Source organism: Aplysia californica, unplaced genomic scaffold (assembly GCF_000002075.1).
Source record: "Aplysia californica isolate F4 #8 unplaced genomic scaffold, AplCal3.0 scaffold00008, whole genome shotgun sequence".
In the NCBI taxonomy this organism is placed as follows: Eukaryota; Metazoa; Mollusca; class Gastropoda; order Aplysiida; family Aplysiidae; genus Aplysia; species Aplysia californica.
The window spans coordinates 1,950,615-1,971,533 of record NW_004797278.1 but is presented as its reverse complement, the minus strand read 5'-3'; the positions used below and the strand labels follow the sequence as shown (position 1 = coordinate 1,971,533).

At 37.8% G+C, this 20,919-nt stretch overlaps 1 protein-coding gene across 3 annotated transcripts; it reads left to right on the top strand.

The window, feature by feature from the left end:
• The first annotated feature begins 479 nt into the window (after positions 1-479).
• On the top strand, positions 480-20,539 carry LOC101850767 (junction-mediating and -regulatory protein). Of its 3 annotated transcripts, XM_005089704.2 has the most exons (14): positions 1,181-1,194; positions 6,546-6,548; positions 6,836-7,257; positions 8,990-9,070; positions 9,690-9,845; positions 10,302-10,503; positions 11,232-11,313; positions 12,821-12,911; positions 13,570-13,732; positions 16,744-16,910; positions 17,562-17,648; positions 18,287-18,382; positions 18,736-19,381; positions 20,087-20,539. In XM_005089704.2, the coding sequence occupies exons 3-14, from the start codon at positions 6,853-6,855 to the stop codon at positions 20,323-20,325; spliced, it is 2,415 nt and encodes an 804-aa protein (XP_005089761.1). In that variant the 5' UTR covers positions 1,181-1,194; positions 6,546-6,548; positions 6,836-6,852; the 3' UTR covers positions 20,326-20,539. The 3 variants fall into 3 exon arrangements, with proteins under 3 accessions (XP_035825562.1, XP_012937721.1, XP_005089761.1); XM_035969669.1 differs by lacking the exons at positions 1,181-1,194; positions 6,546-6,548 and adding an exon at positions 480-936; XM_013082267.2 differs by lacking the exons at positions 1,181-1,194; positions 6,546-6,548 and adding an exon at positions 480-940 and having other exon boundaries at positions 6,834-7,257.
• Positions 20,540-20,919: the final 380 nt, after the last annotated feature.

Below are 20,919 nucleotides of genomic sequence, written 5' to 3'. Positions count from 1 at the left end.
CACGCAAATACTCCTCTCTCTCTGTCTCTCTCTCTCTCTCTCTCTCTCTCTCTCTCTCTCTCTCTCTCTCTCTCTCTCTCTCGTTTTTCTCAGGCTACTACCCATCACCTGCATGCTCGAATTTCTAAAAGTTGGTGCATCCTTTCAGGTGTCAAAATCATTGACCACATAATAAAATCATTGCTCAGTATCCTACAGCCACTGCAAAGGGCCCATCCTCTATGCGTGCATATCTTTTACATCCTTGCATCCATGCAAACTTTTATAAGACTAAACACTTCACTATACATGTAGTTTCAGAGAATTTGTGTGTTTCAGTTGAGACGATCAGAAAGAGTGAAATTATAAAATTACACAGTTACTTAATCGTGAAATATTCTTTCGTCTGTGCAAATTTTAGTCTCACTCTCCTGTTCTTTTGATTTTATCCTTCATATTAAGCGTTGGTTAGGTTGATTGTACAGATTTGTTGGTAAACACACCAAAAATAGATTGCTTTCAGCCTTCCCCTCTGAAAGTGTGCAACATGTCACTACGTCTTACTGGAGAATTACCCTTCATTTGGTTTTCCTAATTCAAGAAGTCTCCTACCAGAAATTGTACACAATGACGCCACAGTGTAGTGTAGATGTTTTGTTTGTGTTTTGTTTTCTTGAACTGATATTATAAGGCTTATCTGTTCAAGAAGGACCACCCCCACTTCTCTTCGGACTGTCAGCTGACGATGATAATCCTTTGTTGTTGCTTGTGTGTACAGCTGGACTCCCCATGCGAAGCCTGTGTAGGGTACACGCCTTCAACTACAGAGCTAGCGTTTTGAATTTCTGAATCAGAATGTAGCTGTATTTTCTTTTACGAGATATTTGGCTGTGCAAGGAGGAATTTCAGACAAACCAGTAGATCTAATCTAGTATTTCACCACTCACAAGACAAAAGGCAAGTAAGTAAAAAATCAGTAAAAAAGTGTAAATATCTCGGGAATTCGGGGAAGATTGAAGAATACACCGGACCACTCGTACATTATTGCGCGAGAAAGTGGGGCTGGTGGTTGGGGTGGAGGGGGGGAGCGGGGAGGGGGGGTCTCCCCCCTGACAAAATTTTAATGAATAGATCTACCGGTCCGAGATTCTCCATTGAGAGATATTAAAAACGGGAAAATTATGAATTCCTAAGGTTGAGACATAGGCAAAGTCAGTCAGCTGGTCCGGAATATCTCTACCTCTAGCCTAGCAGCACATTATCTCTATAGCAATAGCCAAGGAACTCCGTGAGTGTGGGTTTTGGGGTTTTTGTTGTCCCTTCAGGCAAGGCCATATGGTCCATGGAGTGAACTAGATCTAGAGTTGGAGGGGTGGGAATAAAGGTTAGATATCTAGCCTAGATCTAGATCTAGATATTAATAGTGTTATGGTTGGGGCCAGTTTTGGTAGAGGATGCTCGAAGATCTAATATCTAGTCTAGACTCTAGATCTATTTCTTTGAACGGTTTCCGTTCTCGAAATTTTTTGAAAATTTGCAAATGGAGTGGCCTGTGTGTGTGTGTGTGAGAGAGAGAGAGAGTGTGTGTGTGTGTGTGTAAGGTGTGAAAGGGGAGTCGTGGAGGGCGTAGTAAGTGGTGGCGTTTTTTTGCTTTATTTATGACTTAATGCAAAATAGATTAAGTTTCTACTGCCAAAGTCTCTTGTTTTCTCGCAGTACCTTTTGAAGGCATTTTCAAATGAAATATAGTCGGGGAACGTTGCCACAACCAGAATTGAAGTATCTGAATATTCAGACATCTGAAAATCTCTTGTTCTTGAAATCTTCTTCCCGTTCCTCGCAGAATGGCAGAATGAAAGATGACGCAGAACTCTCGCATATTAACCAGAAAATCTCGAAAATGGAAACCGTTCGGTGAAATAGAGGTCAAGTTTTATTTCCCGAGCGTTCGGAGAAATCGTCACTTCGAATTTTTTTCTAGTCTACCTAGTAAAAAGTAGGGGCGGGCACGAGACGAGCCGAGTACTCGTTTCTCGCGGGTAACGGCCTTCCTGTCGCTTCTCGGGCATTAAACTACTGCTCGGTACCGAGTAACAGTAACGAGAGTAAGAGAGTGAGAGGCGAGAAATGACAACGCAGACAGTGCCACCCATCACCGTGCCGTCCTGTGTGTGAAACTGAAAGGGAGGGGAGAGGTTGGCGAGACGAGGCGAGTGGGGAGTTGATCAGGGCCAAGGCCTAGGTCTCCCTACCTTCCTTCACCGTCTGCGCCTGCGCAACAGGGCAAGCCTAGTTTCTAAGTTTAGATCCCCGCCACGACGGTCTTCTCGCTAAACGAGCCTGTTCTGTGGGGCGAGAAGAGAAATCTCGGCCACGGCCGGCCTTCTCGCTGAACGAGTGGCTCGAACTGCGGGGCGAGAAGAGAAATTGGTCACGAGACGAGAAGTATTTCTCGAGACATGAGACGGAAAGTATTTCCCTTTCCCGGGACCGGTCTCGGCGAGAAATAGGTCAGTTTCCCGGTCTTCTCGCTCGGGAAGGAAAAAGCGCTTCCCGCCCGTCTCTAGTAAAAAGTACTACTGAGCCTACTGACACTGACAGCCTACTAGTTGTTCAAAGTCATTGCACTATCTTAACAGTCTTCCAATTTTACATGATACCATTAGTTTATTATTTGCTGAGATCTTGTAATCTGTAATTACTGTCTAATAGACCTGTAATATTATTAATAGTAATACTAAGGTGTAATATATATATCAAAGTGATTATTGGAAGTTGACTCCCTATAAAAATCATTTGGCATTAGTAGGAGTCAACTTCGTAATCATTTGGCATTATAGAGTTGACTCCCAATAATCACTTGATGCTATTAGGAATTAGAGATTACATCCGACCAAGATCTAGTCATGACAAAATTACGGTGGTATGCGCATTTTTAGGGGTAGGGATAGGGGTTGGGTTATGGGTTGAGTTAGGGTTGGGTCTCTTCTTCGTGTTTGTTGAAATGGTCACTTGTTACGGAAGTCCACCCCCCGGGGCAGTGCCACTGACTGTAGTGCCTTTAGGCCATTCCCAAAGAGGGACATTTCTCGTTCAAGCACAGTAGAATTGTAAATGGGCTGATTCATGTCACGCTCATAACTGTGCCTGATTTACAACAGGGAACCGCTGCTTTTTCTTTCTTAATCCTTAGTATTGTCATTTTCCTGTACTTCTTTTGTATGTTTGTCACTCTCTTGTGACCTGCTATTTCCGGGGTGCCTTGATAGTCGAAGCAGACCTTGTGCTGTTGAAGCTAGAGAGGTGAGCAGAATAAGTCTGATTCCCTGTAAAAATTTCCCATGAGCCACCGTAAAATTCAGTATGTGCATTTTTAATTCAGAGTGCGCACTTTTAGTTATCATTTTGTTGAGTTGGGGCCGGCCAGATTTTTCTCCATTTAAGTTGAGGGGCAAAAGCTACTATTTTGGCACAAATTTGACGGAATTCAACTAAATTCGATTGTCTTCACATCTAACGTGTTTGTTTTCGAGGTCATTAATAGAAATGTCGTGTTGTGCCAGAATAGGATGATATAAGATATAATTCTTTATTGTTCAGATGATTTTTATGATAGGATGTCGTTTTCAATTAAATAAGCTTATATTATGAATCACCCTCTGGCAGGAGACAGCCTGGCCTACGCCTCTATGTGTATTGAAAACTAAGTGCTTTCATCAAATTTCTTGAAAATAGCCCCTTCTGGTCACTGGCTGTCACTACTTACTTCAAAATCTTTACCAATACGAAATTCTTTGATCTAAATGACTCTATAACATGAAGCAATCCACCCACATGCCTTAATTGTAAATGGCACCGTCTTTGGTTTTTATTCTTTATGGCCCCGGTAGTATCTTTACCGTGACAAATCAGGTGGGACTTATGCTCTGCTAGATCATATATATATATAATTAAACCATGGTTGATCGGGTGGGACTTACTTTCGATAGATCACCATAGAGCAGTAGACTTTCAACTAAACTGGAACTTCTTTGACAAAGAAATGGGAAGTACAGTCGAACCTGTGTAAGATGGCTAGGAGAAAAGAGGCCGTATAAGACAGGTGGCCATCTCTTAGGCTGGACTGATCAAAATGAAGAAAACTAAGTATTCTCTTCTGAGGTTCCAACCAGAGGTTGTTGCCGGCTTAGGACTGCCGTGTAAAGCTAATTAAAATAGGTGTTTTCTTTTGAAAGAGGAGGGGGGGGAGGGGGTTGTTGTTTTTGTAAGTTTTTTGTAAGCTTTCTTTTGTATTGCTGATTTTGTGCAAGGGTGAAACAAAACTAAATGTGTCTGAAGAGGAAGACTGACTGCCATGGTAAAACAAACACATTATTCGCCACCACTCAGAGAACAAACTACGCTTCTAGCGCAGATTCATGTTGACTTCCATTGTCACTTTGTTACGGGTTAACAATGACCCCTCATCTCTCTTACGATTTGTGTATGAGTTGTGGGTGGGTCTTAGGTTATGACAGACCACATGTTTCCCTCACCAGCAGCTGAAAATTTATTGTTACCTATTGCTCAACAGTGGGAGGGGCCTTCGAAACATGATCGGTTGGAGGGTCTAACTAGCAATAACAACAGATGATTGGATTATGGCGGCTTGTCCACAGCGTCAGGGACCAATACATAATTTATGACAAAAACGTCAAGCCATGAGAGATTTGTGTGGCTGTTTTAGACAGATATTGTGACTGCGACCGTGTTGGACAGGTGACCATTTTACACAGTCATACAGTGAGCCTGGCAATGTGTTCACAAAAAAAAATTAGAGAACGCAATAATAATTCACAAACGCTCATAATGAACTGAAACTTAAATAGCTAGAAATATTCATTAAAATCATTCATTCTCTCTAAATAGAAAAACATTTCGGTTCTCTTTATGTGTCTCTCTCTCTGTCTCTGTCTGTCTGTCTGTCTGTCTGTCTGTCTGTCTGTCTCTCTCTCTCTCTCTCTCTCTCTCTCTCTCTCTCTCTCTGTCTCTCTCTCTCTTTCTCTCTCTCTCTCTCTCTCTCTCTCTCCAGTCTCACCGTTGGGACATATATATTATAATATATATGTCCCAACGGTGAGACTGGAGAGAGAGAGAAAAGAGAGAGAGAGAGAGAGAGAGAGATATATATATAAAATACTGGGTGTCTAAAAAAAAGAGGACCCAGTTTAAGTTAAAATTTTAAGGGAAATAACTTGGTTATTATCTTTGGCCCAATTTCAATCAAACTTGGCACCAATAAAATTCAACCATGAGGATGTTGAATTTCTAAATTTGAAAATAACGAACATTCATGCTAGAAAAAAAAAATAAAACTGATAAAATTTTAACCCAAATTGAGTGAAACGCAAGACTTTGCAACTTCTTAAAAACATACCATATTGTGCATTGAAGTGAGAACAAATTTATGTAAAAGAGACATTTTCAAATAAACTCAGGGAATGGTTATCTAAATTGTATGCATGAGGTTGACCATTTCTCTCGAGACAAACTCAAATACGCAACTGGAAATTTTGAATAACCTTGTGGCATGTTTCTAGGTCAATTCTTTAAACCTCCTGTTCAACATTCAATGTCAACTTTTCAAATGTTTGTAGTTTGTTTCCAAAGACTCTTTAAAAAAACAAAAAACGAAAGGAAACAGTTGACAAGGTTCAAGTTGGAGGGAAATCAGGTGAACATTCATTTGTAAGCTTTTGGCTTATATAAGGTGTTCCCGAGACTTCTTACAACCATGCAATGGCCACTCTTGGTGTGTGAGATGTAGCCCCACCCTGCTTAAACCAGGCTTCCTCAACAGTGTAACACTTTCTCCTCCCCAAACTTTTCTCAGCACAGAGAGATATTCGTCTGATATGACGGTCGTCGGCTTACCGTCCTCGTCCTGAAACCAGAACAGGCTGAACGCTTTTTGAAGTAAAGTTTTGTGTTTTACTTAGTTTTGGTTGAAATTGTTAAAATTTTATGTTTCTGGAGTACAGAGATTGATTTTTTTTCTTATGTAACTGTTCATGTTGACAAATGTGATGTCCTTTTGGTTGAATGTTATTTGTTTGAAATTTTGTTGAACTTGGTCCAAAAATGGCTGAGTTATTGCCCCTTATTATATGGGTCCTTTTTTTCAGATGCCCTGTACATCCCAAAAGCTAGTGTCCTGCTCTGGGATAGCCTGAGTATTCCTCTTCTTTCTTTTCACTTCTAGTGCCATTGAAAGAGAAACTTGGTATTCCTCGAAGAAAAGCTAGTGTACAAATAATTTATATGAAAGAAGCTAGCTGGTTGGGTGGGATGGATGTCACTTTGCTGTACTATTGAAGAGGAGAAGATAGGATTTATTTTTTTATTCTTATCATTAAAGGTCGCTTGCAGTACAGTAAACAAAAAAAAAATCACGATTTGGGGGGGGGGGGGGGGGTTGTGCCAGCCATGTCATCTAGTTATATTATGTCCTTGAGCTCATGAAGAAACCCTACATAAGTTAAAACAAATATAAAATAATAAAAGTTTTGATTGGAGGCTTAGAAAAGAAGGTATACTACCTTACTATTCGTTCAAAACATCAAGCCACACAACTTATAACGGTCAATGATTTATTATAGGAAGAGGGTGAATATTTGTTTTAATTAGGTCCACCTAAACGCGAATTGTACCACTTACTTGTAAAATGGCAGGCTCAAACCCCATGAGCCTTGCCTGAAAGGTTCGAGATGTCCCTCTTTGATGGCACAAGGAGTACCACAATTCTAAAATCTTGAGACTTTATTGTGTGTTTGTCTTTTATCCCTGTCGCTTAGCAATGATTTTTTTTTCCTTTCAGGGATTTGAGAGGCCATAATGAATTTTCAACGGGCAACTTCTTATGATGACTGGGTGTGGGTCAAAGATAAGGCTTTCTCTGTGCCCCCCACTGAGACTGTTCCCACCTTTATGGTGCAGTGGAACAATGTGGAAAAGATGTTTGCTGTGACCAGCCGTGGCCGCAGTCGTGTTGCCAGTGATGAAACAGACCCTTCCAACACAGATTCTTTCAGTATACCTGCTTTGTTCAGCATTCACAATACACTTTGTGGAATCAATGCAAAAGTGCCAAGACTGCCTAAGCTTCCAAAAGAGCCAAGAGGTTTGAAAGCTGTCCTGGTTGGGGTGCACATTCCACACAACATGGAGCCGTTGTGCAAGGATTTGGAAAATTACTTTGTGAAAGTAGCTCAAACTGTTGGCACCACAATTTTGCATGAAGTAAGTAATTACTAAATTTTTGCAACATTTCGTGGTGTTTATTTTCAGTTATCAAAGAGATAAAGTGTATGCTACAGAGAGCGCCAACAACAGTAACACAGGCTGTTGTAACTTTTTTTAGGACAGAGCGTAGAGTTCACAACTTTCATTTGACCTTTGTAATCTTAAAAAATTCAAACCTGTCTAAGACAACCGACCTCCCATTGTCGAGGACAAAAGTGATCATCTTAGATAGGTGGTGCTCTTGGATAGTGTCATTATATATAATAGAGGGGAAAAAACACAAGGCAAGGGAGGAGCTGCTAGGTGGGAAAATGATCGTTTGTATGAGTGAGATTGTCTTGGACAGGTGATTGTTGGAGCAGGTTTGACTGTAAATACAGACCACCTGTATACCTGGACCACACCCCCTTCATTCAAGCTCCTACCAGAAAAAAATTTAATACAAAACAACCCCTGTGTATGACGACCACCTGCTTTCATTCTTTCACAACACCTGTTCTTAGTCAACATTATGCTCCGCCCTCGATGCTGACAAGATGTTTGTGTTAAAAATTCTCACTTCAGGGTCTGCCCCTTTGACTTGTAGCACTGCCATTTCTTTCTTCGGTTTAGATACACAGCTTCTGCTTAACCCACTTCTTTGTAGTTTTATTTCTTGTTTGCATTCAGTCAGAATAAGCTTTCTTATTGTGTAATGTGTGTGTTAGCAGCAAGGCTGTTGTAATGTGTTCTGCTTTTGTTTTGAATTTACTGAAAACCTTTATCTAAAGCCTTATTTTATCTTATGTTGGACCATGGGTAAAGAATTCACGGTTAAACAAATTACTATGGACTAGGTGGCCTTCAATTTTCTGATATGTAACATCTCAAAATTAAACCTGTTACAGAATAAAGTTCTTTTTGGTATGCAAATTAGTACTCTTCAGCCTGCAGTGGGGCTCTCATGGTCGAAAGGTTACGGATGTTCGCCGTTCCCCAGGTTTAATCCTGACAGCGACAGAAAATGTTTCTCTCTAAAATGTTCTCCTTTCACCTCCTTTCCTGCTCTCTGACAATGTTCTGTTGTCTGCTTTCACCTTCACTTTCTGCCCCCACCCCCTCACTTCATTTGCCCCTCTGCAGCATTTCTACTGTTACTCCGTGGCTCTTTTTACTGCTGTCTTTCAGCCACACCCCTGGTCTTATGGTAGGTAAGATCTAATATCTAACCTTTTCAGATAAGGACGAAAATTCGTGGAGGTCTCATGTGCAAGTTGTGCATGTTAAAGATCCCTTGGTGGTCCATAATCAGTAAGAGAAGGCTTCGGTCACCACCCAGGCAAAATTCAAAATTCCCTACCAACACTTTCCAGAAAAAAAACCTGCAGCTGAATGAATATGAACTATTCTTTTTGTGCAATATACAAATTGTTATACAGCTCTGAAAGCAACCACATGTCTCAGGCAACAACCTTTCATAGGAAGAAAAAGTATTCACTATACTCTGGTGTTACTGCCCTTATGTCCTGTCTGCCAGTCTGTCTATCCTAATGATGCCATTCTCCAAACATCCTTTTTATGTCCCATTTCCTTTGTGTTTTAGATCTTTCTCAGCCTCTCTAACATTTATTAGATTGAAGAATTATTCTTTATGGAACATGAAGTGTCTTTTTTATTTCCTTCTGTTTTTGCATTTAGCTTTTTGAGGTAGAATGAAATGATATTTTTTCTTTTAAAAACTTCCTTCCAGGTGATGTTCGAGGCGGCGTCTCACACTGTTGACATTTATTATGAAAAAATGTCAGATGTCCGTAAACATGACTTGGAACAGGTATGGTCTTGCTGAAACTCCACTGAAATATTGTTAGAAGTTGTTTATATGTAAAAGGTTCATTAACCTTATGGCATGGGTGTGTGCTTGTTGTAACGGAACATAAACTCAGTGATGTGTCACTATTTCCAAGATTGTTCACCATTTCCACCTGTTCACCTTTATTATTGTGGCCTTAAAAAATATTTTTTGTTTTAGAACCATCAATGATAAGTCAGCATTAGTACAGACCTTGTGACTTGGTAGTAGCCTTAGTGTCTCGCTTCTTTATTCTTTTAATGATTTCAAATATTTGTCGGAATCTATTTTTGACCATCAAGTAGGCAAACATTTATGGATATTTTTGACTCTCAAGTCTTTGTCCAATTTAGCTTGGGTCAATGCTTTAACTTTTGAGAGGTAGAAGGTTGCTTCAATGTGTTATGAAATTATGACTATTGTGTTTGTTCATCTTCTATAAAATGGAAAGTGGGAGGATTCATTATTATATTACTCAGGGTATCAGATTTATTGTTTCAATTTATTTGATCACACTGTTTGCCTATATTTTTGTCCTGGAATTTGAAAACAGAGTTTTTGCTCCTAAGACCCCAAGACTGGTTTCCTTCCAACTTTTCAGAAAATCGGCTTTGCGGAAGATGAGCTTAAGAACATTGCCTTTGAAAGAGATAACTGCACGGTGATGAAAGACTTAGAGGATGTATACAGGAGGGAAGATGAAGCTGTGATAAGATTGATCTCAGCATTAGCTGATTACTATAATCATGAATTGCAGGTAACCTGAGTTTCGATTTATTATATTTTGCTATAGTGTGGTTCTCTAAGAATACCTGCTCTTGTTTTTAAGTTGTTTTTTTTCCATATACAATTAATAAATTGGCTGGATTATCATTAGCGATAATTGTGGATATTAGTTGTTTCACAAAGTTTGAAGACATATGAGACCAGTCAGTCATCAGTTTATAACTGCCTTAAAGTAAGAATGTATATTTTTTTTGTTTTGGTAGAACTATCATAGCTTAAAATCACCTGTGGAACTGCAGCAGAATAAAGTCTTTTCTTATTTTGAGTTGATAGGTCGGGGTGGGGGGGGGAGACTCTTGTCACTGTTTCTGCTGTAAATATGGCATACCCTTTTTTTAGCTCTCATGAAATTAAGTTTTATTTTTTTGCTTCCTTAAAAAATTGTTTTTTTGTATCAAAACAAATAATATTTCTCTTTGGTGTCTAGCCATATGTGGATAGCCAATGTTTATCAAGGAAAAAGATACAGTTCTACAAAGACCAGATGGCTAATCCGGATCTGGGAGATCGCCTCAAAAATGAGGGTAAGGAGCAACATCTATTCTGGGCTTGTCTTCTAATTCAAGCAGAGGAAGTTATGCAGGGACTGTACGTAGAGCATCAGTCTGTGATTGTTTCAATCTTCAACGGTGAGTACAAAATGAACAATATGACCATGAAATTTAGTTCAGTTTTTTGCATTGACTGGGGTTTGTTGGGGGGTTTTTTATGTTTGTTTTTTTAAATATCAAAGACAGGTTTAATCTTTATTTTTATACAATATTTTATTCTGCATCTGGTAATTGTCATGCATATGCTCAATGGGTGTAATTGCTCCTATTTATTTAGTTTACATTTTTAGGCATTTTAGATCATTGTCCACAATGAGATTAGAGTAGTTATTTATACCCTTGAATATATATAATTCAGTTAGTTGCTGACAAGTTATGACCCAAATAGATCTGTAGTAATTTTGATGGGATTCAGAAATCTTTCATTCCTGCCTGCTTTATCTTAGAATTTTACTCATTAAGAAGTATTGAGTGGGGAAAAAGTTAATTTTTGTCATGTGTGTGTAATAAGAATAGCAGATACCAGCAGTTTATTGATGAATGCCTTTGAGAGAACCAGCCCTTTTCTTTTAATTCTTTCCTCTCTCTTTTTCTATTGTTCTGAAATGTTTACAATTTGTTATGCTATAGGCTTACTGCCTGTAGAAAAAAGAAAACTCTTCTGATGAATGTTTGAGTCTGTCAGATCTCTAAGATTTGCAGATTTTGTTTTCAATATTATTTAATGATACTGTAATGTCAAAGTTTATTTCTATTTCTCAAAGTGTTATGACAATAATTTGACTTTCATTTCTTACATCTTACAGAACTCATTGAGCAGATCAAAATAGACAAAGGTCGTTACGGCCCGAAAGCTTTTGATTTGGTTGCTGCTAGTCGTGAGCTTCAGTAAGTATGTTTACCATTTTAGTGTTTAATGAATGTTAACCCCTTTAGATAGTTTAAGTATTTATAAATTCATGATGTTTGATTAAAAATCTTTCTCTAAGTCAATTTGAATTGGTTGTGTTTTCATTTATAGTCAAGATGTAGGTATGCTAATTGCTAAAAAGATCTACACTTATCTCAATCCCTGAACTTAGACTTGATTCAATGGATTGAGGCTCACACAGTTACAGATGTTTGCCAAAACTATTACTGTTGCAGTTTTAGATTCTTGGGCCATTGCAAATATTGTAAATATCTTTTACCATCCTTTTGTGTCCTTTGTGTAGCAAAGAGGAGGAATGTGCTCTCTTGTGGCATTGATATTTGATTGTTTTTTTTGTTGTTGTTGTTTGTTTGTTTTTGTCTTCTTCAATTCTTCCTCTTCCTGATATTATGCTACATCTTTACAGAGCCATTATGGTTTAAACTATTTCGCTTTTGTATACTGTTTTATTGGATGTGGGTGTCATGATGAAAGCTTTGAGTTCCACGTTAAAGGAAACTTTGAGATTCTCTTTGACATTGACCTAGTTTGGATACGCAGTAGAGGAGGGGTGATGGGTGGATTACATAAGAGTTAACTACTCTAGAAAATGGGCAGTTCCCAAGTTAGATAGTGCCAGCTGTTGAGTCTGGAGCTGGTCACCATGCTGAGCAGGTTCCCCTACTGGTGGTGTATTTAATTCAGGGAGAGACGAATGCAATGTACCAATCACTCTTACTGCGATAAAGTTATAGAGAAAGTCAAGTCTTGGTGGTTAACATTGAGGGATTGGAAAGCAACAGTAGACATAAAATTATATGCCTTTAGACAATTTGAATGACTTGGTGATGTAACAAGGAACAGACTATGTGTTTTATTGTGTAGCTAGTTGCAGCAGCCAATGTCTATTTCTGAGATAGCACTACAAGGAGAGAACTGAAGTTGACATTGGACCTTTGACGTGCACTAAAGTTAAGGCTTTAATGCAGCCATGCATGTTGTTGTCCACTCTTAGATCGATGTAAAACAAAATTGTCGGGACTGCTGTGCCCCACATTTTTATTTGTTTTTAAATTGCAGTTTCAAAATATGTGGTATAGGTTGAATGTGCTCAAGATATATTTTGTTGAAATTCAAACTCTAATGGTTGAAAAAAAAAAGCAAGAAAAATACATTATGTAGGCTTATGTACAATTTATTAAAAGAATGAAACATTTCTCTCTCTCCTGTAAATTTTTGCATTATATATTTTAACATCTTGTTGACAAAATGTTCTTTTCATCCTCAGTTTACTGTGGTGACAATTAAATTTTGTTTAAATAGAATAGACATGTTGTTCTCTGTGAATTTTGCGGATTACCTTTCTTTTACACCTTTCTATTTTTGTTAAGCTGTAGGTCAAGATTTGACTCGCTACAAAATTTGTGTTCATACCTTTGTGTAAGGCAGGGATAATTTATGCAAATTCTTTTTTTAAAATTCCAGTCTTTATAAAGAATTACATTCAGCTAAAGTGCAGTTACTACAAAACAAGAGAAAACAGCTTATTCAAGAAAAAGACAGGATCCATATGCAGGTATGCTTGTTTTTAAACCTTCTCTTGTCATTTGTTAAACTGTTTTGAAGGACATTGAATTCATCCTGGCTCTGGTCTCTTTTTTAAAAATAATTTAAAATTTGTAAGGCCTTTGTTGATGACGCAAGTTGTTTAATATTTCCATTGTCATTGTTCAGTTTTATGAATTTTTTAACCACCTACAGGATAGAAGAGAAAAATTGGTTTTATGGTTGTTTTGTTGTTGTTATTTTATTTTATTTTTTTAGGGGGGGGGAGGGTTGTTTGCTCTTATAATAATGTTGTTACTAAGCATAAATTATTGGTTATGCTTTGTCATATTTTAAAGAACAAAGGCAAAAGAGTGTATCCATGGACATTTCAATTTTTTGTAGGGTATTCAGGATTTGTTATCGTACTGTTTAATTACTTTCCTGACCATAAATGAAAGGAAGGACTTGTTAATCACAAATTTGAAATTGCAGACAAAGAAAACAGTTGCCTTGTTTCTCCGTACAGCTCTGGCTCTTATTCAAACATTGTATGGCTGTTACATGTCTCAGTCTCTAGGAAGCTTAATTGTATAAAAGAAGCATTTTTCTTTCTCAAGCTTCAACTAGCATTGGTTGAATTAAGAAGGACTGTCACTTTCTTTTTTGTCCTGTCTTGTCTTCTTTAGATTCCTGATGATGAGTCAGTGAAAACAAGTTCTGATGTCAAACAATTGTTAGCAAGGAAGGACAGTGTGCAAGAAAAAATCTTCAATCTTGAGTTGGATATCCTGACAGAAAAGAAGAAGATGATCAATATGAAAATTGAAATAAGAAGGAGAGAGATTTCAGGTTTGTTGTAATATGTGAGCCCTCACAGTGAAATCAGGCGCTCATCAAAATAGTGAAATCAAAGAAATTGGCATTTTTTCTGCCAGTTTGGACACTTTTCTTGAATTATTATTTTTCAGCATAACACATTTATGTTCATTCAAAAACACATTTCTTTATGAATATTTACTGAAAAACACTGATTAGAAGCACTAAAATTTCAGATTTTTTGTTACCAAAGACTCTCAAACTTTGGAAGTCATTGAACTTTGACGACCATTTTCTGAATTTTACTTCTAAAACCGGGCAACCCCTCTATCGCCTTCAATCACAAATATCTCGACTTCTGTTAAAAATATATTGATATTTTTTTCATCCGAAGCAAGGCAAATGAACAAGCTTTAAGCTGATACTAATAACACCACATGCCCAAAAATTGTCAAATGCCTGATTCCACCGCATCTTGACACATATACAATCTTGCACAAATGTTGTTCTAGAAAGATGAAATTTGGAACTGATAAACTTCATTCAAAAGGAATTTGTTTTACATAAAATGCATACAGAAGAAACTTATTTTCCGAACGGAAAAAGTATAAGAAAAAAAAACGTCCATAAACGCAAAATGCGCCAATTTAAAAAAAGACTCTCTTGCTAGGAAAGTCGTGGGACGATTGATTTGATTTTTGTCTTCTTTTTCTCTATAACATTTAATTGTTCCAACCTTGTGACATTCAACAATATTTTCTGAAGGACGAGATATTTCAAAACCAGTTTGAAAACATTGAAATTATGAAACAAGCAATCCGTGATGAAGTGAGAAACATTCCGTGTGAACTGTGTATGGCCGTCATTGAGCATTTCAAATGACGCATTAAAAGAAGTTTGGAGTCCAAAGGAGGACATGTGGAGCATTTGCTTTAGAAATTCCAGAACAAAAATGTTAGTTCTTTAACTCCCTAAGAGAAGTTAAATATTGTTTAATGTCACAAGGTTGGAACAATCAAATGTTATAGAGAAAAAGAAGACAAAAATCAAATCAATCGTCTCACGACTTTCCTTGCGAGAGTGTCTTTTTTTAAAATTGGGGCTTTTTGCATTTATGGGTGTTTATTTCTTTACGCTTTTTCCGTTCTGAAAATAAGTTTCTTCTGTATGCATTTTAGTCATACAAATTCCTTTTGAATGAAGTTTATCTGTTTCAAATTTCATCTTTCTAGAACAACAATTGCGCAAGATATTTAGTAAAAAAGTTGTAAATTTTTTTTTCGATCACCCTGTATATATTTTTCATCCAAGCACTCTTGTATTATTGTGCATTTCACTTTTCCCCATTATGAGTCTGAATGCTCTTGTACTCATAGAAAGAAACTGTAATTATTGATAGTTTTAATCCTGGTACAGATCATTAAAAAGATTTTTGCCTAACCGCTATGCTTGAAACAGGAAGTATAAAAGAAGAAAAAAGGAATGGGAGGAAAAGGATTGGGGATTGAATGCAGGTTTTATAAAACACAGATGCTCAGTTTTGTGACACTGGAATTTGTGGAGATAAAAAAGTCCTCATGTCTCACAACTGTGGGATTAAAAATGTCCTTACTCTGAAGTATGGACAAATGATTAGTAAGAGTTGAAGTGAAAAAAATCTCTGGGAAATCTAGTGTAATAAAAGCCAATGTGAGTATGGTACTAAAAGAGAAATTTTCACAAGTCTAAAGAGAAATGTTCCTGTTTCCTTAGTTATGGGGTAGAACAGGATGCTTATGTTATGTTGGTAAGAAATAAGCTGTATTAAGTATACTGTATGAAATTATCTCCATGAAGGAATATTTTTTGCCTTCATATATACATAATTATACAGTCTAGCTTGCAAAACTGGCGGGACTTGCAAATTTTCTCATTATGTTTAAATTTCGCTGTGCACATGTTTTAAAATCAAAGAAAATACTTGTATAAGAAAAATTTTGGAACTGTAAAATCTGTTTGCTATGTGTGTGTTTCATTGTGTGTGTGCTAGACTGTATAAAAGTATATCACCCTCTTGAATAAGGAGAGAAAACTGTCAAAACCGGACAGAATACGTCACTATGTCGTGTGCAGCTGTCTTAGTCTAACTTTCACATCTTCTTTGCATTGAGCCCTTACTTGTGCCACTTTACCCTTAGAAAAGACTTCAGACTTTAGAAGTGCCAAAGCCAGGAATAAGGCAAACATTAAGCTGACAAAGTGGTAGAAAATTTCTGGCCTTTTGTGCTGTGGGTGACCATCTAGGCCTATGAGAGAATCTTTTATAACATTTAGCTCATGGTGTGGGTGCGTGGCATGATGTGATGTACTCTGTGGTTCTCCCCCACCCACGCATATTTTTCTTAACTTGATAAGAGCCCAGCGAGACCTCTTTTTTCACGTGCCTTTGTTTACTTTACATTTATACTCAACTACAACCCCTGTCCTTGCCACCCCATGGAAGAAGACAAGCCATGGCCATTTTACAGTTTTTAAAAGCCAGATTACTAATTTTCTATTTGTTGATTACTAAAACATATACTGGTGGGTGGGCAGCTCTGTGCCATGTGATGAAATAAAATTAGTTTTATGCTTTTCTTGTAAAATTTGGTCCTGAGGTTAGCTGGTCTTATCACAAGAGCGACAATATGTATTGTCAGGAAAACGTTACACATATTACAAGTCCATCCCTGATGATGGAGGGTATTATTATAAAATATTTGTTTGTGTGGTGTCAGTGGCCTAGTAGTTAGGCTACCAGACCCATAATCATGAGGTTGCGGGTTCGGGGGTTCGAGCCGCGGGCCTGACGTTGTGTCCTCGGGAAAGGTACTTTGTGTAAATTTTCGTCACTTCACCGAGGTGGGAATGGGTACCCGGCCATAGACAGCGAAAGATCTTGTTAGTGTTTTAGTGCCTATATATGACCGTTTTAATAGTACAGATTGTGAAGGCATAGAGCTTGCTGTTGAGCGGGGATTTGCGCTGTACAAATGCTATCTATTATTTTTAACTTGATTTTTCAGAGTCTGAGGATGAAAACATAGTTTTTCACGATGCAGTGGAAGATCTTGAAAATCTCTCTGATGAAGAAGAGGAAGTTAATTCAATGAAAATGGACTCTGAACTGAACAAGTTGAAGCAGGAAAGAGTGAGGATTACCCAGCATCAATCAAAAATAAAGATAAAGAAGGTATTGCTCTTTCTGCTGTTTGTGTTAACTTTTGTAACTTCTTCTTGCATGATAGTTTCGTTGCAAATAACTTTGGTGATGATCCTGCAAATATAATGCATGATTTTTCTCATACCTCACTGTTTTGAATTACAGTGATAATGACACAAGGAATGACCATAATCATAACACTGTTTGTTTTCTTTTTTAAATTTGAATTATTTATTTTTTGAATTATTGGAAAAAAAACTAGACCTTTTGTTCTACAATAGAGATTGATCATCAAGGGAAAAGAAAACTAATATATTGCCACCTTAATCTAACCTAAAGGATTTAGAAAATATAGTATTGGCCTTTGTATGGTAGTCACATAATTTTTAGGTGATGAAAATTTTTTAAAACATTTTAAGGACACAAAAGTAAACATCCTAGTCTGTGTGTTAGCTGAAAACAGCATCTTCGGTTGTACATTTTTAGTAGAAATTACCTTTTCAACATTTTGCAGTGGAGAAATTAATGAAAGACCTCAGTGAAATTGTTTAGATGGCGTCCAAACCTACTTTTTTCTCTGGTGGCGCAATGTGTTGTGTGATTTAAGCTATTGTAGCTTTCTATATAGTTAGATCAGTCTATAAGAAAACAAAGTTTACAACATTGAATGTACTTCTACAGGAGAAACTTTTGAGTGCCATCAGAGATTGCCAAGCTCAGGAGATGGAGGAAGAGAAAAGGCAGCAAAGCTTCCATCAGATCAAACAGGTGAGGGGCTGAAGTAGTTTCTGAAGAAATGTGTCATGTCTGATTGACTTTGTTGTGCAAACAATTACAATATATTCATATTGTTTGGAACAGTTGTTTCACAACTCCTATGGAAGTAGGCAAAAATAATAAGAATTTTTTTTGAGAATTGTGAGCATCAGTAAGAGTCAAGGGCTGTAGTCAGTTGCAGATTGTATTCTGTAAAGTGGAACTAGTTAACTTCTAGGCAAGGTACAGGTTTTATGCCAATTGAGTTTTAGTTCTCAATTTGAGTCTGAGTAAAGCACATACAAATTCTATAAACAACTTTTGTCAAGGTCACAACATTGGGCCCAGTTTTGCCTGGAATTCTGGTTTGAAAATAGTCTAACTATTGGATAAGATACTTGCATGTGTCTGAAGATGGTATAATTGAAGTTTCTTAGACAAATCAAAACAAGGAAAATTCTTTTTACGTAGTGTACTTATTATTAGCTAACCATTTGCAATAAGCCATTTGACTTCAAACATTTGAATCCATACAGCCAGCACAACTGATAACTGACTCTTTTCCATTGTACAACTTTTTGTCGTGCCTCAGCTTTCTTCGTTACTTCATTGTTCGCCTCAAGTGTTACTTTCTTTTATTCTATATCCAGAAAAAAGAGCGACAGCGACAAGAGGAAGAAGAGAAATCCAGCTTTGTATTTGAAGAAAGAAAGAAGACAATTGAAAGATTGAAAGAGTATAAAGTGGTGAGTTTGTATTTGTAGGCCTGTCAGTTTTATCTGGTGTTTTTTTTATTCTCGTGTATAATTTCTGTGTAATTATATTGTTTGTAAATAATACTGATTAGGGGAGAAAATTCAGTGTTCTCCTTTTTCTTTCAAGTTGCCAGTTGAATAGAAAACTGGAAGTTGTGATAGTCTATGTCTGCATACGCATTTGTCTATGTGATCGAATATATTATGCATTTGCTTGAGGGGGAGGGGGTGATGCAGGAGAAGGCTTTATTGTATAAACTCCTCCCCCGGGCTCCCATTTGTTTTTCTCTTTACTGGAAGTCTTGAATCCTTTTATATTGATTGTATCTTGTAATTTTTTTCAGAAATATGCTGCACCGGTGACCATCAAGCCTCCACGCTATCAAAAACCTAGTGAAAAGAAAAACAATGCCCAGGGTTCCAAATCTGCTTCTGTCGTCAGACCTAGAAGTGGTTCTAAAGCTGGAAGTGCTCCAGACACCAAAGCATCACTGTCCTCCGATAAATCAAAGGCTGGCCCAAAGCCTTGGAAGCAGAACAAGAGGAAGGGAAGCCAGAAGCCCGAGGATATCCCAGTGTCCATACACGTGGCTGGGAAACCCAGTGATACATCTGCTGGGGGAGACACACTGCCTGTTACTGCTGGGTCAGAGATTCCAGTACCCCCTCCACCCCTTCCATCCTCAGGGACACCTGCCCCACCACCTCCCCCTCTCCCTCCTTCTTCTTCAAGTGGACCTTCTCCTCCTCCTCCCCCACCACCTCCTCCACCACCCCCTCCTCCACTCCTTGGTGCCGGTGTGATGAAGAAACCAACTTGTGAAATTTCGGATATTGCACAAGGTCTTGGAAAGTTGAAAAAGGTCGACAAGGAAGAGAAACAGTCAGCAAATTCTGGGCACATTGACTTGAGCAGCATTCTAGCATCCCGATCAAAGCTTAAGCCAGCATCAGCAAGGCAAAATAGACCATCTCCTCCGCAGAATCAAGGTTAGTTTAGTAGAAGATGAGAAATAATCAATTGCTGTATTTCAATTTCACAGAACATACATGCTTCCACTACTCACAAAGTTTATGATATTCCTATTAAGAATGTTTTTGTATGAATAATTTTGGGATAGAACAGTTAATTAATGCTCCCCTAGGTTTGTGCCACTGTTCTCATTGTATGGTTTGATAGGAGTTTGTGACAGTTGTTGACTATATTGTTATGCCTCCTTTCAACTTCTTCATTCAACTGTAGTGAACTGAACCGACACAGAAGAAATCACCAATTAAAGCCACACAGTGTAAAAGCATGCTGTTCTCTACAACAAGCTTTTGTCATATTTTCATTTATCTCCTCCCCTCTCCCCCCCCCCCCCCCCCCCCCCACCAACCTCGATTGACCACAACTACAACTGCACATCTGGCTATTATCTCAATGGCTAGGTCTAACATACCCTCTTAATCATAGTGTTTCATACCACAGGTTGTGTATGAGGATCTCGGAGATGCATTTTTGTCGGTTTTGAGGTTTCCCATAGTCTGGTATGAGATGTATTGTTGGATTTGATGAATAAAAAAAATGGAAGTTTTTTTCACCTTTCAGAGGATTCTTTGGGTACTTGATGCTTGATAGATCTGAAGTTCACATTTTACCTTTCAGTTTCATGCTGAATTCTATAACAAGAGCACATTCTAATAACTTTTCAGATCCACTGAATGACATTTTCAACATGATTCGGTCTGGAGTGACTTTGAGAAAAGTGGAGCCAAGTGATCACGGAGAACATGATTTGATGACTGCTTCTTCTTCATCCTCTGTGTTTGGCACTGATGCAAGGAGCCAGCTACATAACACTTTGATAAACAAAATTTGTCATGGAGTAAGAGGAATGTCTCCTGAATCAGATGATGAGAATGGGAGTGAAAATGACGAATTTGATGACTAGTTTTCCCACCGACTTTATTTATTTTGTTTCCCCATGGTTTACTGTTCCCGTCAGAAACCACTTGTGTTGTGACAGATTTCTTTTTGGTGTACAATTTTCTGTGGAAAGTAAGTTTTCTGTAAACATGGAAAATCAGAACTTTGTTTTATTTAACCCTATCCGTACGTCATGTTTTACTATCGTATCCATATGACAAGGGGAACTCTGTGCCACCACTTTCCAAAGAGGAAATTTACTCATGAATCCGATTCGTACGCTTTGCATGGCAGTCTGTCAAAATTATTTTTTGAGAAATACTGAAAGTTTCAAAGAGATCTTCGTACTAGAAGTATTCTAAAATGTGAAGAATACAACCCGGGGGGGGGTTTACAAAATGACCCCAGGGCGTACGGATAGGGTTAAAGCATTTTTCAGCGAGTTGCTACTCCATAGACATTTCATTCGTCATGAGTCATATTGTTTTTATAATTTTTACATTATATATATACATGGCTACAAGCCTACTTATGCTCTTTTGTTCTTTACTTTCTTTCAATGTTCTTGTTGAAAAAATAGTCAAGTTTTTAGGTGGGGCTTTTTTACAGCAAAATGTGA

Coding starts and splice junctions, on each gene's coding strand:
- LOC101850767 (XM_035969669.1), top strand. CDS start 6,853: ATGAATTTTCAACGGGCAACTTCTTATGATGACTGGGTGTGGGTCAAA. Junction 9,846..10,301: donor ACTATAATCATGAATTGCAG/GTAACCTGAGTT, acceptor TTTGGTGTCTAG/CCATATGTGGATAGCCAATG. Junction 16,911..17,561: donor CAAAAATAAAGATAAAGAAG/GTATTGCTCTTT, acceptor GTACTTCTACAG/GAGAAACTTTTGAGTGCCAT.